General features: G+C 38.1%; 1 protein-coding gene across 1 annotated transcript in view; it reads left to right on the top strand.

The window, feature by feature from the left end:
* ERC2 (ELKS/RAB6-interacting/CAST family member 2) overlaps positions 1 to 15,422 on the top strand; it is a 799,084-nt gene that overhangs the window by 361,969 nt on the left and 421,693 nt on the right. Inside the window, exon 7 of the mRNA XM_063113405.1 lies at positions 11,762 to 11,929. Within this exon, the coding sequence (XP_062969475.1) occupies positions 11,762 to 11,929 (168 nt within the window). The remainder of the gene's footprint in view (positions 1 to 11,761; positions 11,930 to 15,422) is intronic.

The following is a 15,422-nucleotide window of genomic DNA, read 5'->3' as shown; positions in this document are numbered from 1 at the left end:
TTTTGGTAATGGTAAATGTTTTGAAGATGGACTTTTCAAATGTTAGGAGCTACTAAGATTGATAGCTTTGCAAATTGGTTTTAAGTATTTTGAATTTATAACTATCATCATGTTGCAAAATAACATTGACTTTGGAATGGCTTACTTCCTTTTGTAGTAATTCAAAAATATTATGACAGCTATAGTTTTATGGTGAGCATAAAAACCAGTGAGGTAAGTTCAATGAGGTAAGGTTAGTGTTGGAAGTTTTATTAACAAAAAGTTTAAGTATTAACACATGAGTTACAATTCCCGTGTGTTTTTAGAAATTTGCTGGAACTGAACTGAACATTAAAATTTGAACTTTGGACTAGTCACTTAAAACCACCTAATTTTAGTGTAAGAAGTAGCCAAAAACTTAAGTATGAAAACAGGCTTCATAAAGTTGGCTGGGTTATTAACCCACATATGATATGAATTCTTCCACGTAGGTGATGCAGAGCAGTCTTAACCCAGCATTGTTTTCTTCAAGTAGGTGGCATATGAGACTGGGGTATAATTTTTTGACAGGTAGGTAAGACAAATGCGTCTTTACAACCTGAAAATCTCAACTGTGTTATTAACAAGCTGGTGATTGTAACTTAACTTTTATAAGCACAGCATGTGGTTAAACAATACTAAATATCCCTGAATCCTATTGTTTGAATAGAAATTATATAAGAGAACAATCATAATCTAAGAGAAAGATATATTGTAAATTATGAACCACTTCATAATACAGCCATCATTGTTTCTCTTTGTGCTGTCTAAATATTTTTAAATATAATATAGATTTTTTCCCCCTCATCAAGTATAAGCCTTCGATGGCTAAATGGAAGCCAGCACACAGAATTGGGATTATATAGTTGGTTTACATAGTTTTCCCCTCTCCATTCAGTATCACTCTAGTGACTGCAGTGATGAACAGCAGGATAAATACATCACTGATCTTAATTAGCCATCTTGAAGAACTGAAGGGCTTAATTGAAATGACCAAATCTCTTGTTACTCATGACTGAGAGGGAGAGAGACCCTGTAACAAAAGACTGAAAACCAGAAGCCCTTTTAGGAAAGGGGTTTCTCTTGGTTTTGAAGAGATATATAGATGTTTTCTCCTTACAAGTTTATGTTAATTTGATCTCAGACAGCTGCATCTATGTGGGAGTGAATCTGTAAATTTGCAGAGGTGTCCTAATGAGTCTTCTGGAGAAATGTTGATATAATTACAGGACTGTTCATCCAACGCAGGTAGACTAGGTTAGATTCCAGTCCAAGTTCTGTTGTATCAGGATCTTCCAAGTCATGTAGCCTCTGGATATTTCCCAGACATCTCAAACCACATATGCCTAATCCCGAACTCTTAATATCCTTTCCTCAAGTCCAATTCTCCCCAGTCTTTCCCAGCACAGGCAATAATTCCACTATCTACTGGTTTGTTCCAGCTAGTAGCCCAGGAGTTATCTTTGATTTCTTCCTTCCTTTTACCCCCACACATACAAACCCTCTCAGTTCTGCCGACTGTCTCCTGATCATATCTCAAGATGCATCCCAAACATATCCCCGTTCTCCCTCTCCACCACCTTCATCCTAGTGGTGGCAGCCACTGTCTCCCTCCTGGTCCACTGCAGCACCCCCCTACCTGACCCCATCCTCCATTCCTATCCTCTCGTGTCTGTTTGACATAGTATAGCCGGAACGAATTTTTTTAGAAAAAGTACATTAAATTATCCCATCCTTGGCCAATAACAAGACTCTATTGGTCTTAAATAACTTCCTTGCTTTCCAGTTTAACAAGGTGTTCTGCACTCACCGTGTACCTTTTTTTCTTCAGACCTAAAATCAGTAATTTCTACAATGAAAATGGATTTCTTTAAGTGAGAAATGGTTTTTAGAGACCACAATCTGGGCATTTGGGGTGGGTGCTCATTGCTACAAAGGTGGTCAGTTTTTTTCTAAGCCTTTTTAGTGGACAAAGCTAGAAAATATTTTTTAAAAGAGAAAATACATCATGTGTTCATACTATTTACAATTTGAATTTAGTATTACAAAGTTTTTACTCAAGTTCTTAGATTTTATGTCTGTATTATTCCCCTCATCCTAAAACTCACGTTACTAATGATATTGGCATACCACTTCTTTGCTCTGCCCCCACCCCAAACCTCACAGTATGTGGTTGAGTAAGTCACAGACTCCACTGTCTTGTTAAAAGGCTTAACACACCTAGAACAATGTATCCCTAACACCTAGAACAATGTCTGGCACATTGCTTCTTCATATTTCTTCAATGAATGAATAAATGGTTCTAGTTACTGGATGGAAAAAGAACACCTACAAAGAAGAGAAATCTGAAATCAAAATAGCTGCAGAAGTCAAAGAGAGAAGGGCATAACCAAGCATAGGGTAAAAGATGGACATCCCCACATCCATAGAGCCAGATTTCATGGTGTAGCTGCTGAAGAACATTTTTTCTGAAAAACAACTTTTGCTGTAGTTAGAGATAGGCGTGAAAGAATTTATGAAAGCAATGATTATTCTGAATTCTTCTTTCAGCAAGACTCCAGAAAGATTCGTGCTAACTGAATCACCAAGCCTATCAGGTCATTGACAGTTATATGGTTCTCTTTGGTAGAGATCAGTAGGCTTTGATGGTTAGAGAAGGGAAGGCTGTAGGAAGCCTGACCCATGACCTTGCCTCTAGGTAGTATGTCACAGTCGTATAGCCCCTCTGAGCACTCCTTGAAGTTCCAGCTCTCTGTCCTTTTGAGGCCATGAAAGCTTTGACCTAAGTCAATGTGATATTTCTTATGGCAGGGATCCACCAACCTTGTGTTTTCTGTTGGGACAAAATCCTCACTGAAGCATCTACACGAAGAAGATTGAAATTCTAAGCCTAGGACTCCATTCCAAGGATTGAAACTTTTGGGCTTACTGGAGCCATAGACCTGCACTGACAGTATGGTAGCCACGAGCCACATGTGGCTACTGTGGCTTGTCCTAATTGAAATGTGCTCAAACTGTGAAATAAGTGCTGAATTTTGAAGACAATATGAAAAAAAAAAAAAAGAATATAAAATATCTCAGTATTTTCATATTGATTACATGTTAAGTAATACTATTTTAGATATAGTGGATTAACTTAAATATATTATTAAAACTAATTTCACCTGTTTATTTTTCCTTCTTGAGTGTGGTTATTAGAAAATCGAAAAGTGCAGATGTGCCTTGCATCATGTTTATTTTGGACACATGGTCTTAAATCTTGCTCCTGGAAGTAGGTATGCCTATGCAACCTCTCCAGCCAATCCACACATCTCAAGCACAACTCATGTCACCAAGGGAAAATCACTCCTCACATCAATTTTGTTAACTGACCAGTTTTCAGGTGTTCATCAAATATAGAGAATATCTAAGTACTTTTGGTCATTGACTCTGGAATGTTAGCTTTTAATTAAAGTCTTTCATAAGCTAATTAACTGCCCTTGGAGAATTTATTCCCATTTGGGAAATACATTCATCCACCTACACACCCACCCAGCCACCCATCTTGACACCCCTCCATACTGACACACGTATCATCCAGTGTATGCTGAAATATTTAAAAATAAATGTCCAAAGATATAACACTCTGGTACATGTTAGAGCACAAAACCTCATTTGCTGGTTCTTGATTCTTCTAGAGGGCCGTTGTTCAGAAACATTTATTGCATTCCTGCAGCATATAAATCATGGGATTAGAAGGTGTGGAAAGCAGAATAATAAAATATAATAACAGTGGCAAAAATTTATTGAGTGTTTCTAGGTGCCAGGCACTGTGCTAAGTGCTTTACATGTGTTATTTAATTTAATCCTCAAAATAACTTGATGAAGGAGATACTGTTATTATCCCCATTTTTCTTGCAGCACCTTAGTTTTGTTCTTGATATTTGGAAAGCTGTTGTCATGAGTTGGTTGGACATATATATCTGCAAGGAGAGGGTGTTGCAAAAGAGAGTTGTCGTCTTGTGCCGCTTATCTATCCAAACTGAAACTCAAGCTGCTGAGCTTAAGGGGATCCTTTCTCTTAAGTCTCTTTCTCTCTTCTCCCCGAGGTCTTGATCTTTAACCCCTGTGTCCATTCCCCAGGGTTCTACTGCTTCTTCCTTTTAGCTCTGTTCTTGTCTCTCTGTTATTTTCTCCCTTCTTTGGATTTGAGGTGAAAGGAGAGGGTCCTACATGAAGAAAGAGTGGAGGGAGGTACAATGTCCTTATTTCTTTTAGGTTCATGATAATCTTTAAGACAAACAAAGCTCTATAGTTTTCAGGTGCCTACTTCCTAGAAGAACCAGGGGAGATTATTATAATAATATCTGAGTGATTTAACATATCCATACTGTAAATTCAACCCATGCTGGGGACTGGGGATTGGTGGGGGGAGATCCTGCTTCTCAAGGTCACTTGAGGGTCCTGACTTTTGGAAGTTGTCCCATCCTGTCGCTCTACCATCTGGAAAACGTAGTTTCCACGATCTTTGAGGAAGGGGAGAGGTGGGGGTGGTATAGGCAGGAAGTGATGTATCTCACTTCAGCTTACATTTCATGAATAAACACAGGGATTCATCTTCCTGCAAGGAGGCTGGGAAGGGCTATCCTTGTGTTCGGGAAGGAGAGTTGGATATGAGTGAGTACGAGTGGTTACCACCACAGCAAAGTTTTAGGATTTAGGCTATTTTCAGTGTTTGTGTCTTTGGAGGCTGTGTACATTATGCATGCTTCCAACTTTGAAACTGTCTCCCCATTTGAGTGATTGCAAATATACCCTTAACCCAGAGCTACTATTAGGAAAAACAAACAAACGAGACTTTGAATGTGAAATAAAACTATATTGGGAGCTTTTGTGAGTGTTTCAGTTTCATTTTCTGTTCAAGTTGTTCTTTGTGATAGCATGTTTATTCAATTCCTGAAGTGTTGTCAAGCAAGCAGTCTTTAATCTGTGAAAATTTTCAAGTGGCCCCTTTTTCTCCCTCCAGTGTTTTTTTCTGAAGTGTGGCTGTAGTCATTTTACAATTGAAACGAACCATTTGATTTAAAAAAATTATTTATGGCACATCAAGTAGCACTTAGTGTTTTGTCACAACATTGAAACCATTTCTGAAGGCCCATGTAAAATATAGCAGAAAGGTCAGGAGCCTTATGTATAGAACTTCTAGAAACATACCTCACCATTGGAACTGGTTATAATTCCTGGGTGCTGACATAAAGATTAATAATGCTTGACTCCGATTTTGGCAATTTTTGCCAATTGCGTTGCCATAGTCCTTTTCTTTCAAGTTATTACCTGGAACTGAAGTGATAACAAATGTTTTATGTTTTATACTGCCAGATAAAAGGTTAAATTTTCATATGTTACATGCTCTTAAACACACACATACACACACACACACAAATACATGCACAACTGGATCAAAAGGAAATGAGTAATTCTCTTAAAAAGAAGAGCTTGTCCTAGTTTTAACATTAGGTGACTAGTTCCCATGTGGTTAAGTCATAAGCGAAAATTGGAAATTCAACCGTATGGGTCTTTGTGAACTGACTATATCATACAGTTCTAATTTTCTTTTGTTTTTCTGGGAAATGATGGTGCTGTTTGCTTTGCCAAGTTTTATTATTGAGTCAACTGCCAAAGTTTAAGAGAGAGAATCAAGTGCTCTTAAAATTATTTGGTGTTGAGTGAAGAGGCAGAGAAAGGTATTCCATATTCCTGAACATTTTAACTTTTATGTCTCTACCTGATGTTGGACTATAATCTAGACTTCAGGGCTTTTCTGATTTTTTTTTTAAATGATGTACACTATTGAGTAAAGTCAGAGTATTAGTGAGGGGAACTTTAATTCCTCTGATTGATACCCAGTTTAGAACTACATATTCTAATTTTTAACAGAATATATTCTTTCTTACCTTATCTTCCCTGTATGTAAACTTCTGTGTGCCAGAAGGCCTGTGCGCCTGCTTGTGGTTTTGCGCCATCTGGAAGTTCAAATTTGACTTTAGAAATGATGTCATACTTGCTTACTGCAAACTAGGCTAATGTTGGCTGAGAATTGGATGCGGTACAGGTCAAAGTTTTGTCTTTTTTTTTTTTTTTAAAGACTCTCAAACTTCGTTTCTTGATTCTATGAGACTGTGCAAAGTCTAAGGATAGAGTGAAGGTGATTGAAGGGCATGATCCAAATTCCTTTGAAGTTAAGTACATACTTTCCAGCACATGAAAAATAAACTCTGAAATAGAAGACTTTGGCTGGCAAAGACTCCCTGCTGCCATGTTGAGTTTGCATGTTACGAGTGCTGTGTTGATCACAACCATCCTTGCTCTCTGTTTTGTTCCTGGAGAAATATTCTCATGGCTGGGGTTGCTTTTCATCTCTTCTGGACTCAGGAAGATGCGTCAGGGCACTGATAGATCACACATGGCAAGAAGGTGCTACAAATGTTAAGCCTTGAAGTCTAGGTTATATTCCAACATCAGGTAGAGACATAAAAGTCAAAACATTTGGGAATATGGAAAACTTTTCTCTGTCTCTTCACTCAACGCCAAATAATTTTAAGAGCCCTTGACTCTCTCTCTCATCGTTACAGAGTCTCTTTTTCTAAACTCTCTCCAGCACCACTCACTACCTCCCGTATTGTAATTTATTTATATCACAGTTTGGATATTGGGCATTTCCTTTGCTCCAGATATAGACCATCCAGCTGTGAGACTATTGGGGCCACAGTCATGGGTTTCTTCTCAGAGTCTTACTGAGTCCATGTAAGCCCATGTGCAAAAATCTACAATTGATTGTAACCCCTTACAACCACTGCTATAATCTGGAGTGATCAGCCTGTCCTGCCAGTTCCCAAGAACCCACCAAATGCCCATTCTTTATGCTTAAACTAAAAACCATAAGTTCTTACCAGATATGAAAAAAACCCAAAGAAAAATACTGGTGTTATTCCAGGTTGGTACATGAAGATAACTTTAAGCAAAGATAGGCCACTTAAGAATCTGGGATGCTTCAGCTTTAGTGCACTTGGAGTGAAATCTCATATAGGAAAGGGAAGATCCCCAGGACATGAGTATCTCCTCCACCTTCCCAGCCCCTATATCTCTATGGGAATAATGTGAGAGGAGGCACAGCTATCAGGTATTTGAGGAATCTGCAGTCCTCGCCCTCTGCAGTCATGGAATGTTCACCCTTTCTGGTCATGCAGTCAGGGCCGCTGTGCCTTGTGGGCTCCAAACACCTGTCATCACCACTGCCTCTACTGGGACCTGCCAGCTTCCTCCTCCTCTTCCAGCCAGAAACTTGAAAAAACTCTCTACTCACCCACATCCTCATCACCTTTGACCTTTAGAAACATAACTTTGGCACCTCTTTCTTGGTAAGGAGTAAGAAAATGGGATTCTACTTCAATAACTTTTCTTTATCTCTAATGTCGTCATCCTTCCCTGATGTATTCTGCCAAATTTTCATTCCTTCCTTTAAAATAATAAAATGTCAGGAACGTAGAGACTATCTCTTCCTGGCTCTTTGTTTTACAGATGGGGAGACTGAGGTTGGAAAGCTGGATCAGGGGAACGAGAATTATTTGTCCTGATCCTCACAGATGGATTAAGTGTCCTCTTTCCATTGTTCCTATTGGCTTATTATGGTATTCTCACATTCTTTTTGTTTTAAATTTCTTTTGTCTTTTTTTTCTTTTCATCCACATTTTACTTGCCTGTAGTATAAAGAAGCAAAATGTTCGACAAGATTTATTGTAAAATGCAGGAACCCTCTTTTCCCCATCCCATTTTTGCTTCCTTAAGACAACCTCCTTTAACTCCTTTTTGCCTGGTTATTTGGATATCTCTAAAGAATATGCTTGTATCTCTGCTTCTCGATTGTTGATGTAGCTACTATTTATTGACTTCCTGGTATTGCAGGTGAGGATTAAACTCTTTCATCACCCATGTGAACCCTATCTCACCCTCCCTTCTTCATTCTAATAGAGTTATATGGCAATTTAGTTGCTAGGCTGGTTTTTTTGTTTTGTTTTGGTCTCTCTCTTTCATGAAAGAGATTGTCACAAGAGGTTTGTTAATGCTTAGTTATATAATCATATATTTTTCAACATTATTAAAATACAAATTATAACTGTATATTGAAGTATAAAGAATTAAACTGTATAGTTCAATGAGTTTTGACAACCTGTATGCCACATAACCACTCTCCTGGTCAGTTTAGAGAACAAAAAATTCCCTCCTGGTCCTTTGCAATCAGTCCTTCCCACCTCCCACTCCAGGCAGCCATTACTCTGAATTTTTTTTTTTTGGAAGGGGGATCAGGGAGAAAATTTATTGTGGCCATTTGTTCAAATTGGTTGTTAAGAATTATGTGAATGTGAGCAATTGGTTCCATTTGTATTTAAGATAATGTCTTCCTTAATTACAATCTAGAAGTTACTTTTCTTTTTTTTTATTGGTTATGAATATTCATGAGATACAAAGCTGATTGTCAACCCTTGTGCCTAAGATGTGAAAGCCAGATCTATACTGGCAGCATGCCCATTATCATAAATTGGAATTGTACCCTATATCCCCCACTCAATTACCCCCATCTTCCCTCCCCATCCCTCTTTCCCCCACTCCACTTTGTATCCCTAGGTATGCTCTCTCTCGCTGCAAGTCCAACACAACACCGTGGTCTTTCTTTCCTTCCTTCTTTCTCTCTTAGCTATCACTTATGAGTGGGTACATGCAGTGTATATCCCTCTGTGCTTTGCTTATCTCACTCAACATGAATTTCTCCAAGCTCATCCATGTTGTTGCAAATGGGAGAATTTCATTCTTTTTTACAGCAGAGTAGTATTCCATGGTGTATATATACCACAGTTTCCTTATTCAATCATCCACTGATGGACATTTAGGTTGGTTCCATATCTTGGCTACTGTAAACAGAACTGTGATGAACACAGGAGTGCAGATATCCCTTTGACATGATGATTTCCATTCTTCTGGGTTTATACCCAGAAGTTGGATTCCTGGATCATATGGAAGATCTATCTGTAGTTGTTTAAGAAACTTCCATACTCTTCTCCATAGTGGTTGTACTAATTTACAGTCCCACCAATAGTGCTGGAGTGTTCCTTTCTCTCCACAGCCTCGCCAGCATTTGTTATTCACTATCTTTTTGATTATAGCCAGTCTAACTGGAGTGAGATGATATTTCAATGTGGTTTTAATTTGCATTTCACTGATGACTAGTGATGCTGAGCTTTTTTTTCGTGTACCTGTTGGCCATTTGTATGTCTTCCTTTGAGAAATGTCTATTGGGCTCCTTTGCCCATTTTTTAATTGGGTTATTTGTTTTTTTTAATGTGTAATTGCTTGAGTTCCTTGGATATTAATCCCTTTTTGAATGCATAGTTAGCAAAAATTTTCTCCCACTTTGTAGGTTGTCATTTCACTCTGTTTGCTTTGCTGTGCAGAAGCTTTTTAGTTTGATATATTCCCATTTGTTTATTTTTTCTTTTGTTGCTTGTGCTTTTGGGCTCATGTTCATAAAGTCTGTGCCCAGACCTAGTTTCTGAAGTGTTTCACCTATGTTTTTCCTTAGTAATTTTACAGTTTCAGGTCTTATACTTAAGTTTTTAATCCATTTTGAGTTGATTTTAGTATATGGTGAGAGGTGCATATCTAGTTTCATTCTTCTGCATATGGATTCCAATTTTTCCAGTACCACTTATTGAAGAGGCATTGCTCTAATTTCTATCACCATAGATTAGTTTTACCTCTTTTAGAATTTCATAGAAATGGAAATGGAATCATAAATCCTGTAGACTCTTTTACTCAGAATGCTTTTGAGATTCACCTATGTTATTGCATATATCTGTAGTTCATTACTTTTTATGGATAAATATTATTCCATATAAATATACCACAGTTTTGTTTACTCATTTATTAATTCATGGGCAATTAGGTTCAGTGTGATCCATTAAGAATAATGCTACTATAAACATTTCTGTAAACATCATTTTGTGGACATGTTTTTAGATTCACTGTATGATCTCATTTAATTTTGATTTGTTGTAGTAAACATAGTGTATTTCATACATCCCTTCCTAAAATGACCAGGACAGATCCTTGAGGTAACTCCTAGAACCTGTGGGTGGTTCTAACCCTGGCTTTTACATATGATCAAATATTAAGGTGTATTTAATGATCTAGAGAAAATAAGTCATGGTGGTTGTCTTAGTTCATTCAGGCTGCTATAACAAAATACCTAGACTGAGTGGCTTATAAACAACAGAAATTTATTTCTTACAGTTCTAGAGGTTGGGAACTCCAATGTCAAGGAACCAGCAAATTCAGTGTCTGGTGAGGGCTGCTGTCTGCTTTATAGATGGTGTCTTCTTCCTGCATCCTCACATGGTAAAAGGGGCAAATGAACTCCTCTGAGCCTCTTTTACTAGGGAACTAATCCCATTCATGAGGGCTTTGCCCTCATGACCTAATCACTTCCTAAAAGCCCCACCTCTTAATACTATTGTGTGGGGATTTGATTTCAGCATATGAATTTTGGGCCAATACAAACATTCAGATCATAGCAGGGGTATCTGCTGAAATGGTAGCACCTCAATTCAGCAAAGGGCTTTAATCTTTTTTTTACGTCCAATAAAAATAAACTATCTTGGGAGTAATGTATTAAATGTCATTGTTCAGCTGAGAACAGTTTCCTTGGAAATCTCATAGACTGTTATTGAAAATAATTAAGGACAATAACTTCAAATATAATGTTTGTCACAGTTAGTTTTTAAACTAGATTAATGTGCATTTATAAACAAGGTTGAAAATATGGTATTGTAGATCAATAAAGTAGAATTTAAAAAGACTTTAGATGATTGACTTTAAAGTGATCTTTTGGTGGTCTTCATATTCTTTGGATTGATTGTCTCATTTTTCTATGACCTAGTCTTAGTAGTTTAGAAACACGACTTTCTTAACACATGGTCTTCAGCATGTTAAATTTAAAAAAAAATAAAGCTTATATGTTCTCCTCCTATTAATAACATTTGAAAAGCAGGACTTGTAATTTTCTAATTTTTGAACTGCGATAGAAATAGGATTTGTTTTGTATGCTTTGTCTTTTTTTTTTTTTTTAAGAATTTGGAAAGCAGTCTTTCATAAAGCTTGAGAATGGGTGTTACATTTCTGCATTAGTTTCTTCCTCCAGCAGCATTAACTTCCTCATGGCAACATATATTTTTCTAATTTGGGAGTGTTTCTCTGTGTGTCAATCTTGTTCTTCCAGATGTCTGTGCATGGCTTATTGTGTTCTCCATATTCCTGGAGGATGCTGCAAAGTGCAAGAAGTGTTTTACCCTTCCTAGGCTTTCAGAGACACAGAGTAGTAGTGTGCTTTGTTTCCAGCCCAAATAAACATGTTGTTTCCCATAAGCAGGGAAACAAACATGGAAACATACTACTGTTTCATAATGTCTTATTTCATAGAAACCGTCTATTAAAAAAAAGAAAAAAAGCGTCACTGTTCAGAGACACACACAACAAAGCTTTAATGTAGATACAAGCTGTTTAAAGGCCTGCCATGGAGGTGCTCTTGAGTAGTGGTTTGATCATGCTGTGCCTCGGAGGCATATGGCTGCCCCACCTCCTCCAAGGGCACCAGCGATGGTTATTGGTGTCCTCTTTGTAAAACCACAACTTTCTTTCTTTTTCCTGATTTCAGGTAGATGCACTGAGATTACGACTAGAAGAAAAAGAATCTTTTCTCAATAAAAAAACAAAACAGCTGCAGGACCTTACAGAAGAGAAGGGGACACTGGCCGGAGAGATTCGTGACATGAAAGATATGTTAGAAGTGAAGGAAAGAAAAATCAATGTTCTTCAGAAAAAGGTGAGTAGGTGACATAAGCCCTTCAGGTTGGGAGTTGGTTTCATCCATGTTTTGTCATTTTAGAAAAAGTTTGAGCACATGGAAAATAAATTATTTTTTAAGAATTTTAGGCTAGGAAGTATAAATTTTTTACTTACTGGTATTTAACTTGCTGGCAGTTGTATCATATCATTTTTAGCATCACCTGATGAATTTTCTATTTGATTACCTACCTAAAAATTAAATAGTGATGAATTTTTTTTTCATTTGCCAGTGTAAACATCAAGGTAGTTGTAGAAACTTAAATATATATATAAAATAAGAAAAAGTCCAAAAAGTTGGTTAACTTTTCCTTTTTCCTTTATGACAGTTAGCAGTGTATTTGTGAGTCTTAAATGTATTGTAGATGTACTTTATATTCACATAAATTTTAGTAGACCCTATCCTTCCAAACCCATGCAGATTTTTGGGGGGCAGGGGTAATGTTTTATACCTACTTCTTAATTGGAATCAATGGAGTTAATGTATAATAAATTCCAGCCAGAGTGACCTAACCCAGAAACTGCTTGACCTAGACCATTCTTTCCTTCCTTCATTCAGCAGCTCATTTTCTCAATTACAGAAGAACCTGATTTTGTGACAGCACCTCAATTTTCTTTTGGACAATTCCCATTTGTTATTGTGGACAGTTTGGGTGGGACTATAGAGTATCTTGCTATCACTTAGAAAAAGGGTAGGCAAGAAGAGAAACTAATGCCTGCTCTTTTATGAAAAATAAAATATGCTGGAAAGATATAGGGCTCTCAGATTAACAGGCAAACAGCATGGAAACTGGGCAGAAATCAGTGGTGTGGGCAGCAGGAGCTGGCTGGCCAGGATGCTGCCATAGACAGGCAAGTTGACAGGCACCATGCTGAAGCTGCAGGCAAATGGAACTAACTGGTCCCTCCTCTTGATGTCACTTGCCATCATCATCTCTCACCTGGCTTCAATCAACAGCATCCTAGCTGTTTTTCCTACTTCTACCCTTATGTTTCCTACAGCCTGTTCTTTACACAGAAGCTGGACTAATTCTTTTAAAACAGAACAATTCATGTCACTTTCTAACTGAAACTCTCTGGTCACAGCCACATAATTTGTGGGGACCAGTGCAAAATGAAAATGTGGAGCCCCTTGTCCAAAAATTGAGAATTCCAGGGTGGTAACAGTAGAGCATTAAACTAAGCATGGGGCTCTGTGCAGCCATACAAGTCCCAGGCCCATGAAGCTATCCCATCCCTTGTGGCTTCCATCTTCATTCAGAGTAACAGTGGAAGTCCTTGCAAGGGCCCACTGCACCCTGCATGATTGGGCTGCCTCTACCTGGTCTGACCTCCTGCCTCACCACCCTCCTCTTTGGTCATGCTCCATTAGCTACTATGGCCTTTGTGCTCTTTTGCAGACATGTCAGACATGCTCTCTCAGGTCCTTGAAGTTTGCAGTAGCCTCTTGGGGGCAATCTCTCATCCTGGACCTGTGCTGCCCAATGTGGTAGCTGGGAGCCACATGTGGGTATTAAGGCCTTGAGTTGAGATGCACTGTCAGTGTGAAATACACACAAGATTTGGAAGACTTATTACAAAAAAAAAAGAACCTAAATCTCTCATTAAATTTTTTTTATATTGATTATATGTTGAAATGAAAACCTTTTGGACATGTCAGGTAAGATAAAATATTAAAATTCATTTCACCCATTTTTTTCCTTTTTTGATGTGGCTACTAGAAAGTTAAAAATTACCTATGTGGCTCATATTACATTTCCATTGGACAGAACTGCTCGAAATATCCACATGGCTCATGCATTTGCTTCTTTCAGGTCTCTGCTCAAATGGGTACTTTGTTACAGGCCTTCCTTGCCCATCTTGCATAAAGTAACATGGCCATCTGCATTGCTACATTCCATATTCCCTCATCCAGTTTTATTTTTCTAAGTAGAACTTATCACCACCTGACAAATGTATACATTTAAAAAATTTGTTCTTTCATACTACTAGAATATAAATTCCAGGAGGGCAGGTTTTATTTTCCACTGTTATATCTTTAGCACCTAGAAGCTCATAAATATTTGTTGAGTGAATGAGTAATTGAATGAATGAATGAATGAATAAATGAATAAACTTGCTCCAGAGTTAAAGTCTTGGGTAGAAGTATTTGACTGGCCAAGCTCAGGCTACATGCCCAACCCCGCCAGGAAAAACCTTTCCTGCGAATTTGACTCAAGGACAGAGCTATGCAAAGATGACAGCAACAGCTGGCACTCATTTGTTTCTGTGGAGGGGCTGTGATGCGATTATCAATGAATGCCTCATATCTACACCCCCACCTACCCATGCTTCTGCCTCTTCATAAATGAGTGCTTCAGTCTTTCCTAAACTCTGAGAGCCAGCTACTCTCCTCCCAATGCATTCCTGTTCTGGTCAGCCAGAAACCTAAATGGTGCACTCATGTACGGAACAATGTGGCTGTCATTTTTTTTTTTTTTTTTTTTTTTTGTCTTTTTCATGACCGGCACTCAGCCAGTGAGTGCACCGGCCATTCCTATATAGGATCCGAACCCGCGGCGGGAGCATCGCCGCGCTCCCAGCGCCGCACTCTCCCGAGTGCGCCATGGGTTCGGCCCTGTGGCTGTCATTTTAAAACTACAAGGGTGCTTCAAAAAGTTCATGGAAAGATTCAGAACATCTTTTAATTATATTTTTTCATGAACTTTTTGAAGTACCCTTATAATTAAAGTTAAATTTAAACCAAATCATAGAGACTGTACCAAAGAGTTAAAAGTAGAGATACTGTATTTGTTTGGAACTCACAGGCTATTGATGATTATGGATTGTATTATTAATTGAGTTCTGTCTAGGATGAGGTCCTGGTCATTAGATCTCTCTCTCGCAGCACCAGCTAATTGATACAGATAATTAGAAGGGACCTGGGTAGAGATAACTAAGGACTGTTGAATCAAAGGGGCTGTCTAGGGCAAGTGGGACTAACAGAGAGGCAGTTAAAATCACCAGCAGAAAAAGATGCTAAAAGCTGACATTTGCTGGACTTATTTATATTGAACACTGTATGCTGGATACTCTACTATGCTTGTTACCTGCACTGTTTACTTATTCTTGACCTTAACCTGGTGAGACAGGTACAATGATTGATCCAAGGAACTGAGGAATATTGAGGCTTATGATAAGATCGCCCAAGTCGAACAACCTAGATGTAAGTTTTTTGACTTTGGGAGAATATACTAAAATGTTAGTGCTAATTAAGAGAATAAGTTTCATTTTCCTTTTGACCTCAGTTTTTATGGTGATGACATCAGGCATGACAGTGAATTGAGGGAGAATGTCACAGTTGTTTGTTTTGCTAGGAATTGAGAGTAAACCCTCTCATTCTTGAGGAATAAATGACAGCAGTGTTTTTTCAGTAAAGACTTTGGGATGGCACTATCAATGTGCAAGTGACAAATGACCACTTTGGCTTATTT

This window comes from Cynocephalus volans, chromosome 11 (genome assembly GCF_027409185.1).
Source record: "Cynocephalus volans isolate mCynVol1 chromosome 11, mCynVol1.pri, whole genome shotgun sequence".
Lineage (NCBI taxonomy): Eukaryota > Metazoa > Chordata > Mammalia > Dermoptera > Cynocephalidae > Cynocephalus > Cynocephalus volans.
This window is presented reverse-complemented; position numbering and strand designations above follow the sequence as displayed.